We start from the raw sequence: 26,885 nt of genomic DNA, 5'->3' as shown, positions 1-26,885 counted from the left end.
CAGCTGGGACGTTCCGAGAGGTGCAAAACAGTTTAACCACTGTCAAACATTACCTAATTGTCAAAATTGCCTGAAATCCACCATGTCTAAATTCTGTTGCAATTCAGAAATACTTTCCCTACAAGCCCTCTTACATGCCATAAGATCATACCCTGTTCAAATAGAAAAACATTAAAGAGGAGGTTGACAGGACCTTTCCAAAGTAGCTTAGTGGTAAAAGACTTGCAAAGGAAACAGGAGATTCAGGATCAAGGTCCCTTCAGCTTGGCATGACAGTGCCTGTGAGTGTGTTTCCTCATCAGACTGAAGGCAGGGAAGCACCAATACACAGCCAGCAATGAAAGAACCCCGTGACCGACTTACTTTTTTGTCTGGTAAGGTAAATAAGCAGACAACATGGTTTCTGATCTCTGGAAGAACCATGTGTGTGTTTCCCATTTAAGAGCCAATGAACAAATGAGCTCTGGGAAGAGCTTTCTGAGCAAGAAAGAGAGCTCAAGGCAGCCTTCCCACTGAGTAGCAAAATCAGGATTTCTGTCTATTATTCTCTCTTTGGTGCCATGAGTTTTCATTCCTTTTGCAGCGGCTTAGCCTTGCAGAGAGTTGCCCTACCTTAAGTTACTTTATTGCTGTAAAGCTGGAGTGGTGGGGTAAAGTCCTTGAAGAATGTTGAGGGTCAACAATGTGGTTTCTTATTTCAGGACACAGGTCATAAACACAAAATTGATGAACTAGAGACATTGTTCTCCTCCTTGCAAGCCTCTCCAGTACATACAAAAAAGGTCTCAAATTCTGAGTTCCAAACTCTTGTTCTTCAGTCCCATTTAGCCCTTTCTCTTGGAAAGTATTTCCCTGCCTTCTCAGTGTTGCCTAGTATCACTATTTTAAAGAACTTAAAGCTGCTGTTTGTCCCATGTATGGTGGTGTCACACCTGAAATACCCTATTTAATGTGTGTGTTCAGGTTTTTCAATTGTTTGCAACACTCCCTGTGAATACTATGTTTCGTTTAGAGAAATCTGTCATTCTGCCAGATAAGCATGATTAGAGAAAGTTTTTAATTTTTACTTGGTTTTTAGGCATAGTTTATTTTAAAGCCATTTTGTTAGTCTCAATGATGAACAGAATTCAGAGAATAGTATTTGCCAAATGAAAAAAAAAAAAAAAAAGAAAGAAAGAAAAAAAGAAAGAAAGAAATGTCCAGGATGGAAAAACAATTGCTTTACAATTTACATAACACAGCATTCCAATTTATTAGGCTGTAGCTAAAGAAATGCAAGCAAGGAAGTGGCAGTTCTATCAATGGTGCTGCTGTTTCTTACACAGCATAGACCTTACAGGAAGAAATACACCCAGTCCACAGAAGAAACAGAAACAGACTCATGTCTCACCTACTTTAAAGCTAAACCCCATGTTTTCCATTTAATCCTTTCCTTTTTCATCCTACTGGCAATGAAGACTGTCAGGAATAGATTGAGATGATTATTTGTTGAACTTATATTGTTCAGATTAATACTTTTGTTTGGTATATGTGTCCTTCAGGAAGCTCATGTGTGAATGGAATTTACAGCATTGTCTGCAGTCAAGTAGCCTATATACAACATTGCTATTAAATTACAGGTGGTTGTTGTTGCAGTGTTCCTGTATAGTGTGCTGAATTTACAGCAGGTGTTATTTAGTTAAGACTCAGGACCGAAACACTGAGTAGTAGTCTTGAATGACTAGATTTCACAGTCATCCATCGCAGCTTCTTAGTTACGGAGGCACGCAGGCATGTTAGTGGTGGTTAGAATGGATGAAGCTACATATGAAATCTGTAAAGAAATATTTAATGATACACATGAAACCAGTAACAACAACTCTTGATGCATTGACTTCTAACATTCAGGTAATGAGCTTTTTTATGGACCCAAAGACATAAAAAGGGAGGGTGCTCTTGAGAGGACAGAATGCCACCAGGTCTCTTGCCTGATGGATGTATGTATTGCCTTTCCCATTAACAATGCTGCAAGGCACCTCCACACCTGAAAGCTAAGAACAAAATAACAGAATAGTGACATCCAAAATAAACAAACAAACAATCAATCCATCAAACAAACATCCTGTGGATGTAGGATATTCCTTTAGTTCTGCCTCCTTCATGAAAAAATTGACTAAATTATTCTGCCCCTTCCAGTTCATCTTATTTGTATCCTTCCAAAATTGCTTAAACAGTATTATAGCAGTTGGAATTAACACACTGCCCAACATATCTGCCTGTATGGGAGTTAAAAAGAGAAAAAGCCTTTTTCTCTTTATTTGTTTGGAACTATGTAGTAAGTTTAACTCAAAGCTAATTCTAGGCTCCAATAATGCTCATTGGTCTGGTGGAATGGGTGCAACTTTTAGCTTAAACCATCAGTAATCAACATGCAATAGTAAGCATTCATAAAGTACTTAAATCTATTTTTATGGTAAATTCTGCCACTAGCCACAAAAGAGCAACTGTACTTGGGTGAAAAAAAGGCAACATTTTCCCAGCATTGCTGCATTCTTTGCTGTTTGTACATGTATTAACAAAACCACCAATTTTAAATTGTTTAAGTTTCTTTTTAAGTTCCAGGTAAATGAAAGAAGATAATTGGTATGAACACTGCAAAGCCAGTATTGAATTACCTCTTATCATACTATTAAAGATCCCTTTCAAGTACTGGGGCCAGTTTTTATGGTACACTGTGAATTACAAAGTCTTCTCCAGTGTGTACCGTTCAGGCTTATTAGTATTCCCTTTGCAACATACTTTTGTGTCACCACAGCAGCAGCTGTTTGGTTCTGTGCTTTCTGCTCTTTTCTCAGTGACAAGGACATCCATTAACATTTCTGCAGCAGACAAAGACCTGATTAGGTAGTAGTGATGTTCTCCCTCATTGTCATAAAGAGAGAAATATTGAGGATTTTGTGTAGAATTATGTTAGAAAGATAGGACTCCAAGCCTGTGGATGTCTGGCTGTTCACCATCACTTTGAGATGTGCTGTCTGCTATTACAGATTACCCCAGCATTTCGATACTCCATTTTCCATACATAGTTTTGAAAATACATATTCTCTCCATCACAATGCCTGCAGACAACAGAGAAAATGTTACTACGTATCTAAAATCTATTTCTCAAGATTTTCTGCACCCTCTTCCTGTTTGGTTAGCTTTGGGGAAAATGACCAAAACCAAAACCACTTATTCAGTCTTTTTCTGGATTTAACAAAATAAATGGAAAAAAATTCAAAAGGACAAATCCATGTGTGCTTGCTTACAAGAAGAAATCTGTAACTTTCTTCAGTAAGTGGTTTTCATGAGTGTCACAGCTATTTTTAACAGTAAAAAGTTATTTTTCGTGCATTCAAGAAAGAGCTCAAGTTGCATATTTTCATATGAAAATAGGGCATTTGGAACAATTGTTAAAAATAGCTCACAGATTTTTCTGGAAATTAGAATTTATTTTCTGATTTTTACCTATGGAGCAAACAGACAGTGTGATACTGTCAGTCTGATATTTTTTTGAGAGTCAGTTCTGAGCTGAGAGAGAACAATCTGCTAAGACATGCATTGAAATATGTCTGATTTTGTTTGTCTTTGTATTCTAAGAATTCAGTGGGTCTGAGAGCAACGCTACAGAAAAACATGTCTAGACCATCCAGTTTCTCGTCCAGCCTCCAGCTCAAGTTTTCACTTCAGGTTTCAGCTTCAGTTTATATTATTTCCTACTATCCAGCAGACTGTTGCATGGCCCAGAAACCCACAAGCTCTTTTCAAGGGCAGTACATGAAAAGGCCCTCCTCCTGTAGTGTGTAAAACTGATGGTCATCAGAAGAGTGAGACTTAGAATTTGCAAAAAAAGCCCCTCAGATGGAACATTTCTGAAGATATTCTTCAGTTATCAAACCTAAGCAAGATTATTTTTTTAGGTGATAAGTATTCCAGCTCCTTTTTGCTCCCCCTAATTTAGTGATGTGCACAGGGAAAAGATTCTTTGATTCCTCATAATAAAATGAGATAAGCGGCAGTGAAAGCTTATGCAATCTGATTTTGCAGACAAGAGAAAGAAGCTACTGTGAGGATAACAAGCAGATGAACAATCCTGAAACACAGGGAAGATAACTGTTTACCTAAAGCAATATCAGAAAGGAAGTGTGTCTATAAAGAAAAAGATCTGTAAAACTTTTACTGTGATGCCTGTATCACTGTGCAGACTCATTCACCCTCATCCTGTCCAAAACGTCCCTCTTGCTTTTATCCACCTCTGTTTCTCATCTTAAATGGTGAGTGCACTGGAGTAATATCTGTCTTTCTGCTTTCTGTTTGAACAGTAATTTGCACAAATTGCTCCCATGTCTCTGGCTGAGAACAATAGGTGCTGCAGGAAGTGAAACACAATCTTGATCTAGAGACTTTGATAAAGCAATACTATGATTCACCTAGATAGAGAGATGACAGATAAGCTTGGCTTCAAAAACATGTAAAAAGAAAGGAGACAGACACATTAAAAAAAAAGGCAAGGAGGAGAAATTATGAGTGTTAATAAATGTAAAGATATCATGACTGCTTCAGAATGTCTGAAAAACAAATTGCTAGGGACTAGGAAAGTACATTTCAAGTCCAGTCACTGTAGATATATCTACACAAATATATATACACATACTGTCACATTAATATATCTATCTGCTAAAGATGATGGACTGACCCCACTAAGGCCACTCTGATGACCTTCTATAAATGACTAAGAGATACTACTGAAGAAACAGACAGAGATGTGGTGAGCAGCCAGAGAAGGAAAAGAAGATTGGAAAGTGGAAAGTTTAGGGAAAGTACAATTTTGAGAAGGTAAATGGTAGAAAGTGAGAGCTCAAGCTAAAATGCAACTGTTAGAACTGGGAAACAACCAGGATATCTGAGAAAGGAGAGAGAGGGGTAGGGGACTGGCATGTTAAGTCTTGCTCGTTTCCACCCATCTCGGCATTGAAAAGTCTGCTAGACTCTGCATGGAGATGTGAGAATCAGAATGGAGAACCAAAATTCTCCCTGGGATTGGGAGGGCAGGGAGAAAACAGAAGGTCAGAGGAGTTTTCAGGTCAGGTGCAATGCACGGACGTTGAGTATTGGAATGGTACATATGCTGAAGATACGGAGAACACAAGGAGATGCACTTCCGTCCATTCTGGTCAAAGCCTTTGCAAGCAAGGTTGAAAGAAAGGAAGAGGAGAATGATGGGGTCTTCTAGAAAAGGGGTTCATGCACAGATCAATAAAAATGCATTTGGCACTTGAATCAAAGTAAAGTAGTGACTTCAGTGAGAGAGGTGTTTTCTCTCACTGATATTGTTTGGTGTCTCTTCTGTTGACAGAAAATTATACTGTTAATTCACTTTTGTTTAATTATGAAACCGAGTTCTTCTAGCCTCTCCTGGTTAGAGAGTTTCTTCATTACACTGTAGACTGTTTAAGTTATGCCAGTAACCAACTGAACCATAGGCTTGCAGCATGTTGCTAAATGAGGGAAAATCACTGCAGCAATGCCAAAGTAAGTAAAGGGTGATTCTTGCTCTATACAGAGGGGAACTGGCAAGCACAAGACTAAATAAATTGCAGTCCTCAGCTTCTGACAATGAAATCACCCAAGACATCCATCCAATCAAATAAACCTAGAGCTTCAAACCCAGTTTAATTAGAATACTTCAACTGATTTTGAAACAAATCTAATAGATTATTATACTTGAAAGAGCGTGGCCAGCAGGACAGGGGAAGTGATTGTTCCCCTGTACTGGGCACTGGTGAGGCCACACTTCAAATGACCTCTTCAGTTTTGGGTCCCTCATTCAAGAGGGACGTAGTGGTGCTAGAGTATGTCCAGAGAAGGACAACGAGGCTGGTGAAGAGTCTGGAGCTCAAGCCTTCTGAGGAGCAGCTGAAGGAACTGGGGTTGTTTAGCCTGGAGAGGAGACTCAGAGGGGATCTTACTGCTCTCTACAACTGCCTGACAGGAGGTTGCAGGCAGGGGGGGGTGGTCTCTTCTTCCAGATAACAAGAGACAGGACAAGAGGAAATGTCCTCAAGTTGTGCCAGGTGAGGCTTAGATTAGATACTGGGAAAAATTTCTTCCCTGAAAGGGTGATTAAGCATTGGAACAGGCTGCCCAGGGAGGTGGTGGAATCACTGTCCCTGGAGGTGTTTAAGAAACGCTTAGATGTAGTGTTTAGTGACATGGTTTAGTGGTGGACTTGGCAGTCCTGGGTTAATGGTTGAACCTGATGATCTCAAAAGTCTTTTCCAGCCTCAATGATTGTATGACTTTATGATTCTATCCTTCAGAATTTCTAAAGAAAAAGCAAGATACTAATTTTGCAAAGACTCACATGCTAAATTTCAGGCATGTGAGTGCTGTTGACTGATGACCCTTGCCACATATGTGGCACTTGAAGGATCTGAATATGTAGTCAGGTTCTAGAGCATATTAAGCATATTAAAGGAGTAATAGCACTGACCCTGTTACACTTACGGCAGAAATAGTACTCTGATGTCCTAAAATTTAAAATAAACAATCTGTACAGGAAGCTCTTATTATTCTGCAAACAATGGAGTAATTTCCCAGAGGGAACAGCACTGTGACCTCTGTGTATGATTGATAACAAGGAGCAAGACACAATACTGCCAGTATCCAGGCAAAAGCAGAGTATTAGCTGGGAGAGACTCAATCACTGTTTTTATCCAAGACTTTCAGGCTGTATCAAAGAGATAAAACAAAAAAAGCATTACATATCATAAACCAAATTCTTTAGGAGCGGTGATGTTGCAACGTGGTCAAGTAACATGAGATCTCCAAAATGATCTCTGGGGATACGCACCTCTCTCTCTCTTTCTGTCTGTATAGGGACCCTGGAACTTTAGATAATCTCAACAACACCCTACTTAAATACCCTTATATAGTTGCAAGATTAAAACTTACCTTTAGAGTTCTTTGTGATAAATAACAGAGGGGGCTATTTAGCGATTCCTTGATCTACAGCAGTGAGTTAGAGGGTCCCAATTGTCTTAACTTGAGCCAGCAGGAGCTTGATTTCAGTGAATATTTCAGGCTATATCCATGCTCTATTTAGGAGGTGGTTCCAGCTCACTGTGACTGGGACTAAGTTTTATGTTTTAGGTGGGGTTCAGTGCACGGGCACCTCAGAGGAGAGAAGCGCACATTTCTCCTTCTGGCTTGCTGTCACCCTGGATGGACTGTATGAGCTGTGCCTTCTGGACCTGGGTCCACAAACGTACAGCTCACAATGGACTTTTGACATTAAGCAACCATACAGGGCTGTTAAGGTGCAGACAGCACTGGGGTGCCTCTCTTTGAAATGTGCTGCAATACAAATACAGTGCAAGCATGGCCCATAGCTTAATGAGGCCAGGATGTGTGTTTCACAGAGCCCTTGTGATCACAGTGTGTCAAACAATGTTCCAGGAGGAAATAGAAAGACTGAATTCAAAGGTTAAAGTCACTGCATTTGCATTTTGGAAATGCAATATTCGTTTATCTTACAGGACGTTGTCATTTAAGGCTTACCTTCTGTGAAGTTACTCTGGAACTGGTTTATGACATTTTATCCTTGTGTATAAATCCAGTGTGCTGATGCTTTCTTTCCAGGACAGAAGTACGTCCTATTATCCCACTATGAATGAACAAGGTTCCCTTTATTTTTGAATAACAGTGGTCCTACATGCAGCTGTTCAAGAACAGCAAGTTTTTTTCTGAATTCACTTTCCAATTGGAGACAAATTTCAAATGTAGACAGCCTGTTTAGAATTTCACAGAGGCATCAGGAAAAAGGTACCTATTCTGAGGACTGGTGTCCTAGCTGTCGTGCCAACTTCTGCATGCACTCAGATGAATATGCAACCTGACAATCTCTGGGTATGTTGCGAGCACCTCTCAGGAGAAACCTGACGTTTCTGCCATTGCAGGGAATGGTGTGACAACACTGATATTTCAGTATCCAGATATCTCCATCGCACTTTGATGTGCACAAAAAGAAATCAAACTAGCAACATATAAATGAACAGAAATATCCAAGCAGCATTTTCACTAGGAATACAGAATCAGGCTTCAGGAATTTCATCTCATATTGTGCCATAACTATTGAAATTCTGTGGATGTGGCTCAAATATTCAAAGACCTTCCTTTTTCCCAGTGTATGCAATTCTATGTGCTCAAATACGGGATAAATTTATACATCTGGGATGTGATTAAGATTAGGAGAGGGTTCACAGCATACAGCTGCACCTCTGAGTGCAGAATGTCACGTGGGCCACAGACTCCAGTTGAAGCACAGTTCTGCATTTTCTTCCACGCCTGATTTCAGAATCATCTGCTCGGCAAATCACAGGACAGGCCAACAAAATTAATTTGGTGCACAGAATAACAGAGCAGGAAGGAAACCGCTGTGTTGTGCTGCTTACAGACCAGAGACTCACGGAATGTACCCCTGGGGAAAAGAAAGGTAGGAGCTGACAGTGAGCTTCGTGCTTAACGTATGAGACTTGAGAGGCTGACTCAGATGGAACTAGGGACACCCACAATGGGTACTGTGGAAGTTCCAATATTGGGGTTTGGGATGTCAGTCAGAATTTTCCGTTATTAGTGATTTTGGTAGCCTACCATGAATCTTTGTTACTGTGGCAGCAGTTTTCAATACTTTTTTTTAGGATAGGCCCCTCAGACTGTTTCACTCAGGCATACCAAGACACTTCTGAAAATCTTTACACCAATACTTCTTTTAACTTACTTAATTTTCAGTTCATTTCCAAATTACTGGCTACTTGTGACTGGAACAAGTGATTGGAGAACTGCTAAGGGAAAAATGTCTCATTGTGTGTCAGTACACCAGCTCATTTCCTGTGGTGAAAAGCAAGTTAGAAACATAAATACTTAGTAGAAGTTTTTTTTTATTTCAGTGAGTCCAAAAGCAGCAGTTCAAGTCCATCAGCTGAAAGCAAGGATATTGATAAAGTCTCAGCAGCAATTCTTTACAACAAAAGACTGAAGGATGCTTGAATTCAAGTGCACAATTCAACCACATATTGATTATATTCCAAGTTGCCCCTTTTGTTTATATTAAATAGGTAATTAGATTCCTTTCTCTGTGTTCTCTAATTTATGTTCTTACAAAATTGGAGTCTAATTCTGGAAAACATAAGATTCTTCCAATATTTTTGTTAGTTAAACTCATAATTTGCATTTGGTTTTTTGCAAATGGCTTGTGCTTTTTAAAGGAAGCATAATGTGCAGCTGTATCAATGCATCCTTATGCTATACTGTGCAAGGCTGGACATGGGATAAATAAAGGTCATATTCTTAAAAAAGAATTCACAAGTAACTCTTTTACTTAAATTCTTGTGATTCAGTTTTATCACAAAATTTAAAATAAATAATTCCACAGATTTTAACGTATAGCACACACGAATGTCAAATTTAAACTATTGCTTTCATATGAATTAAAGGCATGGACATTGGTTTTAATCTCCACAAAATTCAAGATGAAGCCAGTTGAATTTCAAAGGTAATTGGCTGTGAATACTATCAGTTTTACAGGAGAGTTCTAAGCAACTGTTGTTTCTAGATTCATGTGTTTAGGAAAACTTGTATAAAAAACTTTCAGAAAAGACAAACTGGCTTTGATTCAAAGTAGAGAAAAAGGCTTAATTTTGTTCTTGGAGAGTAGCCATTATATGTTCACATTTGTGGAACATCTCCCCTGACATCAGGCTGTGGCATTGCCTTCATAATTCAAGTCTGTGGAGAAGATTTGAAAAATGCTACACCAAAATGATATCCCTTTAACAAAAGAACACTATCGATTAAGAAATACAGCCATCAGTCCCTCAGTCACTCTCTACCTATCTCAGTTCCTTGATCATCATTCCCGAGAACAGAGGAGTTTATTTTACTGTTATTGCTTTGAAGAGAGTAGTATTAAATAATTTAATGAAAACAGTAGGTATTTCTGTGTGATCACCAGGATCATTTCAGAATGCAGCACTTTTCAGGGCTTGGTGAAATGTACTTTTGGTATAATATCTGTCTTTCATACTCATAGGTCTTGTCTCCCACCAGTTTGCCAAACTATGGAGCAATTTATTTTGAGGCTTGAAAACTAGTATTGTTCAACATTTTTGATGGAACACATGGCTTGATTGATTTTAGCCTTCAGGAGAAAATTGAATGACTCTTTTGTCTCCCACCAGGTGAATGATTCCGTATGCTGTCATGTGCAGGGCCAGTGTTCCCAGAGATACTAGGCTTTTTGTGCAAGGACAGCCAGAAACACTGCAAGTGTGCATTTGGTGAGCCAACAGGTGCTTCAAAAACCTACGGAAGTTGAGCAAAGGCAAATGCAAAGTCCTGCATCTGGGAGGGAACACTGTGTACATTAGTGTTTGTCAGGGACTGACTGGTTTGGGAGCAGCTCTGAAAAAGGGACCTGAGCTCCTGGTGGAACAGTGAACCTGGATTCAGCAAGGTGCCCGTGCAGTGACAAAGGCTAACCACATACGGGATTACATCGAGGACAAGGGTTTATTCCTCTCTGCCCAGGGCTTGTGGCTCTGAATCTGGAGCAGGGTATCCAGTTTTAAGCCTGCAACATGTGAGACACAAACCAGAGAAAATCCAGCACAGACCCCCTACTATGGTTAAAAGGCTGAAGCACTTACTCAGGGACCTTGGCCACTAATGCCCAGACGGGTACCTGCAAGCAGTTACACAACACAAATAAACAGGGCTTTTGCCTGACCCTGGACGAGCTGTGACATCTCTGCTGGGAACAGTAGACATAGCGAATGAAAAGCTGGAGAGGAAGCAAGCTGGCATGGGAGATAATCTAGTATCACTGGTTCTTATATATACCCCTCCATCCAGATCAACAGTTTTCTCATTTGCTCTGTCTAATCAGGCATCATGATAGCTCAACCATCAACCAGCAGCCCCAGCTCCTTTTCTGCCAGGCAGCTTTCCCCCAGCCTGTAGCATTGCATAGGGCTGTTGTGACCCAAGTGCAGGACCTGGCACTTCTCCTTCTTGAACCTCATGCAGTTCGCCTTGGCCCATCAGTCCAGCCTGTCCAGATCCGTCTGCAGAGCCTTCCTACCCTCCAGCAGCTCAACAGTCCCCCCAAACTTGGTGTCATCTGCCAACTTAGTGAGGGTGCACTTGATGTCCTCATCCAGATAACTCATAAAGATATTAAAGAGAACTGGCCCCAGTATTGAGCCCTGGGGAACACCACTGGTGACCAGTCACTAACCAGATTTAACTCCATTCACCACAATCATTTAGGCTTGGCCATCTAAGCAGCCTTTTACCCAGCACACAGCACACCCACCCAAGCCACGAGCAGCCAGTGTCTCCAGGAGAATGCTGTGGGAGATGGTGTCAAAGGCTTTAATAAGGTCCAGGTAGGCAACATCCACAGTCTTTCCCTCATCCACTAGGCGGGTCATCTTGTCATAGAAGGCAATGAGGTTCATCAAGCAGGACCTGCCTTTCATAACGCCATGCTGGCTGGGCCTGATCCCCCAGTTGTCCTGCACGTGCTGTGTGTTGGCACCCAGGATGATCTGCTCCATAACCTTCCCTGGCACCGAGGTCAGGCTGACAGGCCTGTAGCTGCCTGGATCCTCCTTCCTGCCCTTCTTGTAGATGGGCATCATGCTGGCTGACCTCCCGTCTTCTGGAGCCTCCCCAGTTAACCAGGACTGTTGATACATGACGGTGAGCAGCTGGCGAGCTCCTTCACCAGCTCCCTCAGTGCCCTCGGGTGGATCCCATCCAGCCCCACAGACTGGTGCGTGTCTCAGTGGAGCTGCAGGTCACTGACCGTTTCCTCCTGGACTGTGGGGACTCCATTCTGCTCCTCCTCACCCTGTCTTCCAGCTCAGGGGCTCAGTACCCAGAGGGAAGCTGGGCTTGCTGTGAAAGACTGAGGCAAGAAAGCATTAAGCACCTCAGCCTTTTCCTCATCCTTTGTGGCAGCGTTCCCCCCCGCATCCCATGAAGAATGCAGATTATCCTTGGCCCTCCTTCTGTTTCTCATGTATTTGTAAAACATTTTTGTCATCTTTTACAGCAGTGGCCAGCCTAAGTTCTAGCTGGGCTTTCTCCTCTCCACCTTCCCCCTGCATAACCTCACGACACTGCTATAGCCCTCCAGGGTTGCCTGCCCCTTCTTCCAAAGGTGGAAAACTCTGCTTTTTCCCCCTGAGTTCCAGCCAAAGCTCTGCTCAGCCAGGCTGGTCTTCTCTCCCACCAGCTTGTCTTTTGGCACATGGGGATGGCCTGTTCCTGTGCCTTTAAGACTTCCTTCTTGAATAATGTCCAGCCTGCCTGGAGTACCTATTAATATCACCTCCTGTAACTGGCCTAAGAATATTATTTATTTATTCCTGTACATAAGGAAAATAATTTATCCAAATCCACTAGTGTTAAAATGGCACAAAAGACAAACTAAATCACAGACTAAAGCATCAACCACCTTGCGATGATACCAGTGATTACTTCCATACACCCTCCTGACAGCAACTCCAGCTATTCTCTTCAGCTGCTATACGCATCCTACCACACAAATTGCTATTTGATACCCACCAGATTAAAAGAAGAGGCAGCATATCGCCTGTCCGTAAGCCGTTAAAAAACATGTTGATTTTCTCATGGGGTTTTCTCTATCTGCTTGCTGCCATATCTGAGTGGGGAGTAAAACTGACTGCCTGAATCAATGTTGGCCGTTGTAGGTGTGCTTCCTGGACAGCATCAGCGGCTGATGTGGTTCAGCAGTGCCATCCAGTGGGACACAGCGAGCCACAATTCCCCTCTGCAGCTGCAGGCAAGCAAAGTGTCCCCACTGCCCTCCTGCTTGGAGCCTCCATGGCCACCCACGGGCACTCCACTAGGACCTGTGAGACTCCGAGCAACTTACAGCGGCTCTCAGTGAGCTGCTGCCTCTGTCCTGCGAGCTTGCCAGGTACCCTCACGTACTGCTCTGGGGCTGGCAGCAGGCATTTTTGTTATTCGAAGTTTCAAAGACTTGAAAATTAGCAACCCCACAGACATTTTCTGCTCAGGCAAAGCCGCAGTAATTGAGTTTTCTTATAAATCACGTTTTGTCATTTTAACCTTTTACTTTTCTTTTGTGACCATTATTTAGATAAACATCCTGCCCCAGTGGGCAGGAAAGTGATTTTCTTTCTAGCACTGTTAGAACCCTTTATCCCAAGCACAGCAAGATCTCTGGGATACAGACCCTCATGGTTTTATTTCTCACAAACCCATCAGTTGCATTTACTGTGATAAATACAAAACAAAGTAATTTTGTTTTGAGGGGGTTTATATTAAGGAGCTTTACAATATATTTTAGTGACATTCCAGTTTTGGATTTGTAACAATTTCAGTCCCGAGCTTAACTGACTTACCACCTAAACTCAGCAGACTCAGAAATATAAATAGTAAGATGTGTTTTAGGTGAAATTTAAAAGCTAATGCTAAATGAAATCCACAGTGCACCTCTGCAGCTATTTGGCCTATGAATTCTCAACAGGCTGGTCATGTCTTCCACAGCACACCTCTGTGCATCTAAGGTGTTCCTCTGCACAGCACACATGCTCATCTTCCCTGCTGCTCCAAAGCAGTACTGAATCATTCAAGCTACTCCACCACTAGCTCTGCAATTCCTATGATGCCAGAGCTCTGGAACTGCACAGACTTGTAATTCCCACTGCTTTTTTCCTAGGCTGCATCCTTAAAGCTTGTCATTCTTAATTCTCTAAGTTATCCTATTTTTAAATTAATATAAGTGATGTTCTTCAGGTTAAGAAAAATTATATTCCCTACATTATCTTGACCTTTTAAAATGACAGTGAATTAGTATCTGTTAATTAGATAACATACAATAACATTGTTAATGACTAATGACAATGATGGTTTATCTGTTATGACAGCATGACTGCAGACGTATGTGTGCATGCATGTGCGCACACACGAGGGAGGCTCAACACACACAGAAAGACTGTCAATATCGTTCTGTAAAAAATAATTTATTCCTTAAGAAGAAAGCAGAACAAAGATCTTGCATTGAAAAAAAGTCTTTGTAGTAGCTAACATAGCAACAGGTTTCTGCATTCAGCCCTCTACAGGTAGAACATCACGGAATTATGACATGCAGGAAAGTCACATACATCCAGTCACAAAGTGTGGAATTTTCCCAAAATTCTCATAAAACTTTAGTGTCTTCTCTATTTTGAAGGCCAAAGCACACATATCCTATTAAGAAAAGGATAAAACACAGAATTCTCATAGGACAGCTTCCCATGGATTCTCCCTTGAAAATCTGTATGTCCTGATTAGAAGGTGTATAAAAACACCTAGAAAGCTGAGTTAATTGTGCATGGAGATTAAAAAACAAAACACGTAACACTTCCTGTGTCTGTTCTGGCTCCTTAAAAAATAAAAAACTTCTCAATATTCCCAACACAGCTGGGTTGAGCACCACACACATACTTGAGGGCAATTACAGACGAATGTACACTATGTAGCGATATATCTAGGTACCAAAAAAAAGTTGTAATTCCATGAAGAAACAGAAAGGAAAAAACAAAAAAAAACCCACCTGAACAAAACAAATACATGCATAGGCAAGAAATCCAAGTAGTTTCTGAACATTCATCCATAATTAAAAAAATATTAAAAAGGTGGAAGACAAGGACTATCTCAAATGGCATCAATATGGAAAATGCAATTCCAGCTGTAAAATGCAGTTTCCCTTTTTATAAAAACATGTGCAACTGTGTAGAAAATTTCAAGGCAAGTATACTTCACATCTGCATAGGGCCACAACTATTTGAGTAACTGATAGGTCTTCTGGATTCCATAAATTTCCTGAAGTACTAACAATTCCATTTAATATTTATTCATGACATCAGAGGTATGTCCAGTTCAAGCGAATAATTTCACTGCAACAGAATGCAGGAAGATGCTGAAGTCTTCTGTGGTCAGTTAATAAACAAGATCACAAACAAGAAACAACCAATTCATACATGGTAGTTTGTTGCCTTCTAAGAATTTTGGTCTGGGTCAACAGTTCTCCCACAGGTACTATTTCTTGTCCAAGCATTGCTTCTGGAAAAAATACAGAGGAATTTACTATTTTGAAAGAGATACTGTCTTCTTGTCAACTTGCTACTATACTACATACAGTGTATTTTCTTTGGTTGGGAACCATCGCTGTCAAGATCTCCACTGAATATGTTTACTAAATGTGTGATGTGTGCCATACGGCCACGCTGGTGAATGAACCTAGTGTTAGGTGTATTTACAGAAAATAGATTATCAGATATAGTTAGAAAAGATTGCACCCTCAAGGCCCCAGCTTTAAAGAAAGAAAAAAATTAAAACACCCAGATTGCTCCCCAAAATAACTTCTTCAGCTGCTGCAATCCAGGCAATCCTACTTGTACTTCTATTTCAGGACTACAGTTGGAAGAAGATTAATTATCGAAGTACATGTAGTGAAATACGTGCAGGTCTGCCTTTTACATCTCCTTTCTGACAACACTGTCAGGAAAAGATTCCCACTTCATCTCAACTGCAAAACACCAGTCTCTATACAGTAAAATAATGCACAGTTCCACTACTGTGCATTTTTACAACTTGCTTCTTCCAGGAGCCACTCAATTCCATTTAGCAATCCAGCTAAAGTTGCAGCTACAGTGTCCTGCACCTGTAAAAATAAAAAAAAGAAAGCTGATGTATTAGAGATAACAGATAATAGCATCTAAGAGCACTTTAACATCACTCCATGTCTATCCTTAAAGTCAGAAACACCCATAGGAAATCTAAATTTTAATCACTATTTTAAAGGTCCCTTAGACAAAAAAAGGTTTCTTAAGAGTAAGGTACAAAAAGAAAAAACTACCTTTTAAAAAATTAATTACAAGAGCCATTAGGAAAGCCTTGCATTCTTGGTATCAAGATGAATTTAAACTCAATCATTTCATCAGCTATTCTGGAACAGTATACTTACTTTACAGATAAAATCTACTTGACAATTCTTCTCATAACTCTTAAAGCAAAAATACTGCTAGCTTTAGAATTTAATGCATGTTATTAATTCTTAGATTTTGTGAGGTATTATAAAGTGGCTACTATAATGGTATATTTTTAAAAAGCCTGTAAACATCCTCCCTGTGAAAACAAAGGAATTAAATCAGGATTTTGGTTTTTCTGATTAAGTACTATTCTTTGGCTACACAGTGTCACCAAAAATTAGTTATGTGTGGCTGAGCCATACTGATGTATACTGTGCTTGACAAGCATAAAAGAACAGGCTCTGGACCTCATGTGCTAGGTAAAAAAATGATTTGTCAAAAACTCAATACATCACGTCAAGTGAAGTATTAACAAGACAATTAACGGTCTCCTGAAAATGACAGAAAAATCTACCTTGTGTCCAAGGCCCTGGGCTGTGACTCAGGAAATTTAGACTGAAATTAACTGAGGCTTTCTTACTTCCTTCAAGACCAGCATTTTGTCCTCTCTCACATTCTGGCTCCATCTGAAGTTTCTGGGCAAGCTACTTAGCTCTCCTATGTTCAGATAGGCTAATGCTTCATCTTAAGTGGACCAAAGAAACTAAATTCTTCACTTAAGTGGAGAGTTCACATACCAGTATTGAAAGCTGCACACTTGCTTAGCTAGGTACAGTTCAGGAACTACCATAAGCCTAACTTAAATTTAAGCCACAGAGAAACAGAAAATAAAAGGTTTAAAACCAAGTACCATCCAGGGCTGACATAGCAGATTTAGTTGCAACTGATGTGCCATATAAACACAGGGAATTCTTTTCACACCAGTGTGAGAGACACAAGACAACACTAGCAGAGGTCTGTTCGGAGGCCCAAGGGCGGGATCAATCATTGCCAGAATACGAGCCAGTTCCTCTTGACGATCATTCTCTAAGAAACAATTTTTAATATATGAGTATCAAGTATATCAAATCCCAAGGAGTTACTGGGTTTTTTTCGACTTTTCAAATATTTACAATTTCAGAGGTGAGGGAACAGGGAGCTAGAAGGGATAAGGACAAATTATCTAGTTATCACAAGGCTGGATCATCCTAATTCATGTCACACTTAGACACCATTTAAAGATCTCCATAGATTCTATTGCAGCCTACTCCAGTCCTTAACATGAGAATGTTTTCCAAGTACCTCACAGACATCAAAACTGCAACAAGCCATTAACAAATACACACTGTATGGTCAGCAGCCCTCCTCTACTTGAACAGAGACTTTTCTCTTTAGTATATTCCTTAATATTCCTGTTAACATTTCCTTCTTTTCAGAGCTAGCCCTTTCCCTCCATTTAAAGTTGATCAACGTAAAGACAATTACCACAATAGGTGTTTGGATTATCCTCTTACAGGACTATCCTGATTTGGACTAATCACATCTTTTACTGCAGTTTTCCTGGTGAAGGGTCTGCTTCCAGGCTATCACACCACTACCAATGCATTTCAGGCCGCTTCTCCTACCCATGCTCAGGGCTTTTTCTTTCAGCTTTGTTCTTAATTCAGGTAATTTTCCACATGTAGCTTAGACACCAACCACATCAGCATCCTCCATAAACAAAAGAAAGGGCCATAACCCCTCACAGGGAGATGAGGGAGACTGTCTAGGATAGGGGACCTCTTCAACTGGATAAACCACACAGAAACAGCACCAATGAAGCAGATTTTGTAAGACTAAGAACATAAATTTTGATGTACTGTATATTCTTTGCAACCTTTTATGACATTCCAATCATTCGCAGAATATGAAGAAATAAAATCAAGAGAAACAAGAGAAATGCCTTACTTTTATGGGCTTCTGCATTAGCAACATAAATGAATCCATCAACTACTTCGCACACCTTTTTCACTTGAGCTATTACACTGTAGTGCACGGCTTGCTGATTCCCTACTATGCTGTTCTCTTGGTAGAACATCTTATTCACAGCAACAGCTTGCTCTGCCCTTGCTCTCCTCCTTTCCACACTGCAAGATATTTCAGTGTTTCAGTAATCAGGTTAATTGAGAACGCAAAAAAGCAATTTTGAGTCTAGGCAGTACAGGAAAGGGACAGAAAAATGGTTTGAGCCAGCAAAACATTTCCATTTCTCCCCAACGCCTCCAACTCCCCCTTTTTCTAGTGTACATATACAGATGGTTAGCAATCTGCAAGATGCATACTGAAAATACACCCCAGGATGAGTTTCAAAAGGGAATCAAACAAGGTATCAAGAGGAACAGAAACACCTGTTACGTATTTGTCGTACACATTTGCTATGTATAAGGTTTGGAAAAGGTTTATTACTTCCACGTGAAAATTTAGCAGTTGGAGAAAGAAAGAAAAAGATATGCACCTGAAGCTTCGGTTTATAAGATATCCATGCATGTGAATGCACGCATAAAAATCACATGACAAAAACATGAGGAAAAGCATGAAATAACCAAGAAACTGTACTTTTTTTTTTTTTTTGTGGAGAACAAATCTTACCTAGTGGTTGAATACAATGTCAAAATATTGAATTTTTGATTATTGAACTGAAAACTGACTCCTGACCCAATTCCTACGGAGAAAAAAAAGAATATATGAGATTACAACTATTTGGTAACTGAATACAACTAAGTACCCCATTGCTATTAGAGGTAGCATATTTTCCGTTTTACAAAGAAGTTTTATACATGCTCTGCTTGAACAAGCTATTAATTTAATTAAAATAATTTCAACAGTATTAAAAGAAAACAAGGACATGCTTCCATGTTTCTGATACGTAGACTTGAACCTAGAATAACCTGTATCAGAGAGGAGCTAGACTTCCATTTATTAGCATAAATTGGCACAGAAAGGCTCTAGTCTCTATGACAAGCTGCATCAAAAAGAACGTAAGAGAAAAAAAGTAACACTAAGGAATCGTATTTTCTATAAATACAATTCCATTATTGCAGTTCTGCTGTGCTGAAATAAACATCAGTTAAGAAGTAATAAATTTTTGTCTCTGGTTTGGACTGAAGTGAAATTACAGATGTCCCAAACTATGTTTTTAAACATTGAAAAAAATCCTTCATCTGTTCCTATAACTATCCTAAATTAAATTTACACCACTTGACACCACAAGACTGAATCATACATAGGGTCAGTCTTGACTTTCTGTATAAAAAAAGTGTGTTTTTTAACCATTTACTGCAAGCACTATCTAGAGAAAGTTCTGCCTGCACTTATCCATCACAACAGCAGGCATGACATGTAATTTCCTATCAAAACGTAAGCACAAGGAGCAAAATGGTCCATCTGATGTTGTGCAAATCTAATCATAAAACCATTCCAGCTATTTTATTCCAAATGTTCACTGCATTTATCCTTCTGATGAATAGAAAAGGAGAAAGTGTGGGGTTTTTTTAACCGTTATGCTACTGAGTTTAAGAGGAGAAAAAAGCACCCCTCTTCTCCCCCGATGTCTTTTGCATTGTACCTGTTTATGAAATAAAAAAGCAAAAAAACAAAACCAGGAATACCATGAATTTGTCTTTGTGGAAGTCCAGCTACTAGCAGAATTTCTGGGCACGTCATCATGTTTTGCACTAAAGAGTCGTCCAGCTCTTCCAAACCTGGCCCGAACATAGCAAAGCGAGGTTCTGCTTGGGTGACCAGTGATTGCAAAAAGGAAGTCACAGCCCCATACCGGGGACGGTTTGATTTCAGACTTCTTCTACTCTGAGGACAGCTTTTTTTATATCTGTGTAAAATAGACGCAACTAGAAATTAAAACAAAATACAAAAGACGTATCAATCAAACAACATAAATTGATCTAGGTCCCACAGTTGTCACACTTCGTTACCAGTACAACTCAAGCACAGGTCAAACCAAATTGATGGTTTCAAGCACCAGTACAAAGCAGGTAAAGGCATCAGTCCTTTCAAAGTCTAAATACTGACCTTTTAGACCTTAGTACACTTACCTATGGATCTTTTAGTTTACTTTAAAAAATAAAGTAAAATAAAATTACAAATTTTCTCACCCTCGCCAAACATGCAGTATTGGTAAAATAACGTCAAAGCTGATGAGTCACATACAACAGAAAAAATAAATAAAAAAAAAGTGTATTTCAAACTTTAATTAGATCACTTTTGTGTTTATTGAAACATGTAACCACCTGAAAAGGACAGTTTCCACTGCAGGCGCAGAGAACGCATGTTGTAAAAGGAGGCAGGTGTTACCTGCCAGCTTATGTGTTCATTTGATGCAAAAGCTGGAAGGCTTTGAAAAGACTTTGGTAATAAAGGGAAAGAATTAAGTCATAGAAGTGAAAGACATCCTAGAAAAGCGACTTCAGTTTTTGCTTCTGTTGTCATGGTAGGTGACTGCTGGACAAAACATTTCAAGGAAACATTAAATATGTGCTCCTCTACACCCAAACCAAGAGATCAGCAAAACCAGTAAGTGCTCACAGACATGATGGAGACCAGTGACAAGTGGTTTAAAACAGGTGATGTTCTGAAGTATTCAGGCCTAAAGAGACTTAAGTCCAATGTCCAAAATCAGTAGATACTCAAATTCTGGGTGTGTCTTTCCCATCTGTAAAGTGGGGATGAAGGTCACAAAGATGGCAGAAGTTAGTAAACCTATCATGAAACAAGTTTCATGAAACCACCTTTGGAAAATTTAACTGCAAATTAAAAAAAAAAAAATACTGCAAATTAATTTAAGAGAATTGAATGAAGTTTTAAAAAAAAAAAAGCAACACAAAATTATCTGCCTGTCTTAAGATTTTTTCTCAGTCATAAAACACATTATGTGTGTTGCCATGCTTTTCAACCACGCCAGCTGAAACCACAGTCTCCGTCTTACGGTCTTTGACAACCCATGCTAAAGCAATACTGCTTGTTAGTCTGTGCACTTGCAAAACAGAAACTTTTTTTCCTAGGTCTTCCAGGTAAGATGAAAAAAACAGATTCATTCCATTTGCTGTACTCTGAAGACACAGTACTTTTATTAAAATAAGAAATCATTGTCATTGCACTGAGCATGAAAAACACATTTTTATCAAGGTAACAGTAAGCACAGCTTCTGAGATTGCTGTATTTCTGTGGCATATTAGACATGCAGTTACACAAAAAGCTTAAATATTTCTGTAACATTAGCTTTGACTTTTTTTACATTTTACATTCTTGTTGAATTCCAAACTGAAAGAGCTGACGAAACTGTCCAAACCCAGGAAAACGTATCTCCAAAATAAACAACGGTTTCCAGACACATCGAAATTTAAGTGGTGGCTTACAGCACAGCTTTACCACTGTAATATAGGACATGCCTGTGGGCTGAATAATACTGCTGTAGAAAGACTGGAAGTTATGGAAAAGAATACCGAGATACTTACACTGCCATGTAATCATACAGTGCTTTATCGCTGACCTCTGAAAAAGCTTTATTAAAAATCTCCACATCTGGGAGCGATTTCCAATCAACAGATGTCCAAAAGGGGAGATCCCTCAGAAGAAAATACCTCCACAACAATGGATCTCGCACAGCCGCCCTCCAGTAACGACTCGTGCTACCCAAATGGCACAAATCATGGGGCGAGAGGAAGGACATGATGTTCAGCTGCACGTTTATCTGAAAACCGACAAGCAGCGGTTTAAGAACCCAGGAGCTGGGTCAGTGGCGATGCCAGAGGCGGGATGCCAGGCTCCCCGACCCTTCCCCGACCCTCCCCCGCCCTCCCCCTCACCCCACTCACCGGCAGCATCTGCAGGGCGCTCACCTCCTCCGGGAGCGATGGATGCGGGGTCCCCCGCATCCATCGCTCCCGGAGGACACGCAAACCACCCCGCACAGCGGCTTCCAAACCTCCCCGCTCCTCCGCTCCGCCAGCCGCCATGGCACCGAGCCCTGCCACCGCCCCCCCAGACCTAGTGCGCCGGCGCCGGGGCGGAGACAGGCAGCGATCCGCCTGCGCCACTTCATTGGAAATACCGGCTGAGACTTTGGACCGCTGTTCCAGGAGTTCTTTCAATGCACGTTTTTAATGCCACGGAAGTATACATTTGGATAAGAACGGTCAGACACTGCAGCAGAGACTGCCTCCCTCTAAGCATGCTCTCCTCGGACACCCGCTTTCCTTCAGCACAGCCAAAGGAGTGTATTTTAGTTGTGGGATTTGGCAAAGTACTGCAACATTTGTTTTGCAATTGTTGTGTTCCAGCCTTGGCCTTTTAAAGGTCCCTCACATACAGCCACATACTTCGTTAACATCTTTTTGCCTGTTTCTCGGAAACACAGCAACTCGCTCTGTGATGTGCGGCCCAGGTCCCTGTTAGAGACGGAATCTATTGTCTCAAGGGCTTCCTGCAACCCTTCTCCACAGTGTTGTAGTCCCCAGTAGCACATTTCTCCACTGTACATCATCGCCAGTAAGTGAGTGTCACTAAATATACCTGCAAAAATAATTTACATCAAGTGCTTTATTGCTCTGTTATAAGCAAGTACACAGCTTGTTAAATTCAAGTATTTTTTTTTTTAGTAACGCTGGAAAAAAATCCAAACAGGCAGTATAAAGCTATTAAACAGGTACACCAAAAACCTAAAATTTTAACCAGAGGACTAACAGTGCCCCAAAGAGAATGTGGATCAAGGCCATGCTCATTAGACTCTCCATTTTGTACCTCCGTAACACTAAAATCTTTAAGACTGCCATATAAGTATTACTCTGACAACTGTGTTTGCCTGTTTATCTTAGAAAATTTCAGTATTTCTTTACAATCCATTAAGCACAGGCATAATTACACACATTTATTTTAGGCTACTTCTGTGTCTCCCACAATTTAAGACTATAAGAAGACGCTGTTTAAGCATCATATTAACTCAGGTTAACCAGCAGCAGCTTCAGTATTCGAATGGAAAGCCACAGACGTGTTCACAGTCACCAAAAAAAAAAAAAAAAAATCCCTGCAAATAAATCTACAAATCAGTTACTGAACTTGGCTTTGTATTGTGGAGCTGAATTGGAGCAATGCCACTGTCAGCTGAAATTAAGCAAAGTGCTCCATCGCCCCACAGGCAGAGTACAGCTAGTTTTGCGTACAACGTGGACATCCTGTCCACAGCACAGGTGTTTAATCTTACAAATCTCCTTCTGCTGCATCACCCTACCTGCACGACACTGACGCAGCCTCAGATCCTCATGTAAATATACTATAGTAATGCAACTTACATAAAGCTACATGAAGTGGAGACAGAATAAAAGTTTGCCACATCTAACCAACTCTACATGTATCTTCTGCCTGTGTGAAGTCAGTAATTCTGTGTTCGTATCTGTGTTCTCCTAGACCTAAATAGGAATACCAACACAGGAACAGGTAAGCACTCTCTGTAGTCATATTTATGCTTTCAACATTTGTCAATCGACAACTGGATGGTTGTAAAACACACATGCACAAAATACCCATTGCCACAGCTCACTTTCCTCCTGCGCAGTCAAAAAAACCAGAAGAAATGAGCACTGCCATCTCTTGAAATCCATGAACCAAACAGAAGGGGGGGAGGGGGGGGAGAGGAAGACACCGCTGACTACTCATCTGTCCCACCTTGTTGTTGATGTTCTAAAAAGTGACAGTTTTTAAACGCAAATGAAGTCCAACAACAAAAATACGCAATAAAGCATTTCATAAAGTGCAGCAGTTATTAGGAAGAGCGGGTTGTGGGTTTTTTGGAGTTTTGGCTTTTTTTTTTTACCTTCACCGAGTAATCTAGCTGTGTCTTTATCTTGAAGTGAGACATCGTCATTTAGCTGAAGAGGGCATCTAAAGCTAAGCATCTTCACCAAGTAATGAACTCCATCATTAAGACACTGAGTACAGTTAAAAAACAACAAAAAAAAAAAGTTCTGATTAATTTCAATGATAGCCAGAAATACTTCTTGATATGAATCTCCCAAAACCCTATTTAAAAAAGGTGGGGGGGAAGCCATATTTTTCAAATTAAAAGGAGTCAAACTTTAAAACTGCATTCACACACTCACAGAACTTTCAAATTTCTTTTACCTTTTTAAATATGGCAATGTTTTCTCGTAGCCATTCATGCCTTTCTTTTGCTGTATGACAATACATGTAAAGCAGGGCTCCTTTTCTCCAGTAAAGACATTCTAACAGCTCTGCACCAAGGATGCTGATGGGCTGAAATAAAAGCCAACAACTGGGCTAACCCAAATGTAGACGAAAAATGGAACTACTCAAACACACACAAATGCAAACAGCGTTATAGCAAGTCTCTAACTTTAGAGACTGTACTTAACAGCAGGTCACAGACACAAGCCTAATAGTTTGGATTTAAACTGCCAAAAGCACATGGAATCATGAAACGGTAGCATGAAAAATTCTGAGCACACAAGTTCTTTGAAAAAGTATTTTCAAGAATCACTACTTAAATACAAATAAGACTTGAATTTTTTTCAGATCTTAAATCCTGCCCATCAAAAATACAACTAGTACTATCACAGATTTTTTTTTATTTTAAAATAGTGAATAATTAATTCTCTGGCTGAATAACATTAGCACTCACTTCTTCATTTATGTTGCATTCCCACACTAGGTCTTCTGGTTCTGAGAGAATACAAGTAAGTTCTTTAACTTTTTGCAAGGAAGATTCCTCTGGAAAATCTTCATCCACAAGCTGGTTTTCCTCAAAATACGTAATATCTAAGACAGCCTACAAAAACAAGATACACAATGTAAAAATGCTACCAGCAAAACAATCAGATGGTGGTGTGCAGTAACACACAAACTTGTTACGGTTTATAAAACTGAACAATTTTACAATCATTTTTAACATTTAGTTTACAAAAGCTGCAAGCCGAAGTACTCTAAGATTGTTGACACTGAATGTGCACTCAAAACCGTTTCTGTCTTTACAGCACCAGAATAATCATTGTCCATCCCAAGTCATCTTCTAATCCAGACAAGCCCCAGCTGCCTGCAGCTGCTCACTGCACACATCAGGTAACAGATACCTTTCCGTTACATCCTCCTTCCTACAGCCAACCCTCTCCCGTACCCTCAGTCTGGCACAGATTCTTGGAAGCGAGTTCTTCAACACTTTAAATGTACTACCTGTGTATAGAGCTGCAAAAGCATGGAAGGACGTTCTCTCCCTTCGTTACAGAGGTCCTCCAGCTTGCCCAGAGTCGCAGAGCCCTTTGCTAAGAAGGTATCTGACGGGAAAACACAAGGCTTCCTTAGCATGGAAAAGCACCATCCACCCGAGCCTGGCGCGCTCTCCCTCCCCACTCCGTATCGTTTTATCCACCTGTCGGCACCTACAACAGGAGCTGAATATCGCGGCATTTACCCAGGCCCACCGTCCTTACACCGCACCTCTCACGGCGAACCGGGGGCACCCACGGCCACGGGCTGCTGTTCCAAAGCCCGCCCCGCACACGCCCCTGGCAGACACCCCCGGCAGCGGCACCACCCGCTAACGCGCGGGCTCGGGCTGCGGGCCCCGGCCGCCCGGCCCCGCAAGGCGCCCGCGGGAGGCCCGGGCCGGCGGCGGCGCCGCTCCGAGGCGGGGCTCCCTCCGGGGCAAGGCGAAGCTCGGCCCTCGGCAGCGACCCCGCGGCCCCGGGCCCGCCCCGCAGCGCGGCGGGACGCGGCTCAGCCCGGCGGCGGCAGAGGGCGGAGCGGGCCCGCCGCAACGCCGGGCTGAGCCCAGCCCCGTCCCCTCCCTCCCACGGCCTCTCACCGTCGCCGCCCGCTCGGCCGCGCGCCGCCAGCCGCCGGCCCAGCGCCGCCACCCGCAGCCGCAGCGCGGGCACCGGGCCCCCGGGCACCGCGTCCCCCGCCCCACCATCCCCCGCCTCAGCGCGCCCCGCCGCCGCCATCGCCGCCAGCGACGGGGCAGCCGTGAGGGCGGGCCGGCCCCCGGCGCAGGGCGCTGGGCCGAGCGGCGCGCAGGCGCAGCAGCGACAGGGCGGCGGGCGCTGGGGGACCGCGCCTGGCCGGGGCGGGCCGGGGGCGGCCGGCTGCCGGCGGGGCGCGCGGGGCGGGGCGCGCGGGGCGGGGCGGGTCCCTGGTGGCGCCGCTGCCGCCACCTGCCGGCCGGGCTGTGCCTGCGGGCCGAGGCAGCGAGGGGCCCGCGGCACCTCAGCCCCCCCCGGTACCTCAGCCCCCCCGGTGCTGCCCCAGGCAGAGCGGACAGGCGGTGAAACTTCGGTTTAATTTTTATGAGGGATTAAAGCTGTTGTGTAGCAGGCGTCTATGGCTTCCGCAGGTCTGCCAGGGTCCCCAGCGAGAGTCCTTGGCGTGTCCCTGTGTTGCCCCCATCATACGATGCCCTGCAGCCTCTCTGCTGTACAGGTCTTGCCCATAAGTGAATGGAAACCAATACTGGAAGGCAGCAAGGCTTTTCAAGATGAACCCCATATTTTATATCAATAAATACATATTTATTGGTGGTCTTTTAGTTAGATTTAGTATCAGATCACTTAACACGTAGAGGCACAACTGTGAAAGTGCAGTTAAAACCTTGAAACTGCATACGCATGGTTAAGAGGTGTGAGACTTTTGCTCCAAGTTTTTGTCCAGCTTTAAATAGCACCCTTCATGACCTTCAGAATCACTAAATAGCTTCCATGTGATGAAGAGAAAGCAGTAAGTTTTATTTTTAACAGTCTTGCTACTACCCCACAGTAAATCGTCAAATATTTTATGTTGTGTAGTTACAAGAATTCTGTATTCCTCTATATCGCTTCTTTAGCTTTCTCCATCTCTTTACCTGCCTGGAAAAAGCTAATA

The 26,885-nt window shown here is 41.7% G+C and overlaps 2 protein-coding genes across 2 annotated transcripts; both read right to left on the bottom strand.

Annotated features, from left to right (window-relative positions):
• Positions 1–14,075: 14,075 nt before the first annotated feature.
• On the bottom strand, positions 14,076–21,976 carry FBXO4 (F-box protein 4). The gene is made up of 7 exons (XM_027811424.2): positions 21,836–21,976; positions 21,476–21,711; positions 19,613–19,833; positions 18,594–18,666; positions 17,913–18,091; positions 16,837–17,012; positions 14,076–15,778 (listed from the first exon to the last, which is right to left on the bottom strand). Exons 1-7 carry the CDS (start codon positions 21,974–21,976, stop codon positions 15,689–15,691), a joined length of 1,116 nt encoding a protein of 371 aa, XP_027667225.2. The 3' UTR covers positions 14,076–15,688.
• Positions 21,977–22,102: 126 nt separating this feature from the next.
• Positions 22,103–26,003, bottom strand: RIMOC1 (RAB7A interacting MON1-CCZ1 complex subunit 1). Its single transcript, XM_055699628.1, has 6 exons — positions 25,834–26,003; positions 25,203–25,303; positions 24,655–24,801; positions 24,138–24,269; positions 23,830–23,944; positions 22,103–22,532 (listed from the first exon to the last, which is right to left on the bottom strand). The coding sequence occupies exons 1-6, from the start codon at positions 25,970–25,972 to the stop codon at positions 22,243–22,245; spliced, it is 924 nt and encodes a 307-aa protein (XP_055555603.1). The 5' UTR covers positions 25,973–26,003; the 3' UTR covers positions 22,103–22,242.
• Between the last annotated feature and the right edge of the window lie 882 nt (positions 26,004–26,885).

Source organism: Falco cherrug, chromosome Z (assembly GCF_023634085.1).
Source record: "Falco cherrug isolate bFalChe1 chromosome Z, bFalChe1.pri, whole genome shotgun sequence".
Taxonomy (NCBI): domain Eukaryota; kingdom Metazoa; phylum Chordata; class Aves; order Falconiformes; family Falconidae; genus Falco; species Falco cherrug.
This window is presented reverse-complemented; position numbering and strand designations above follow the sequence as displayed.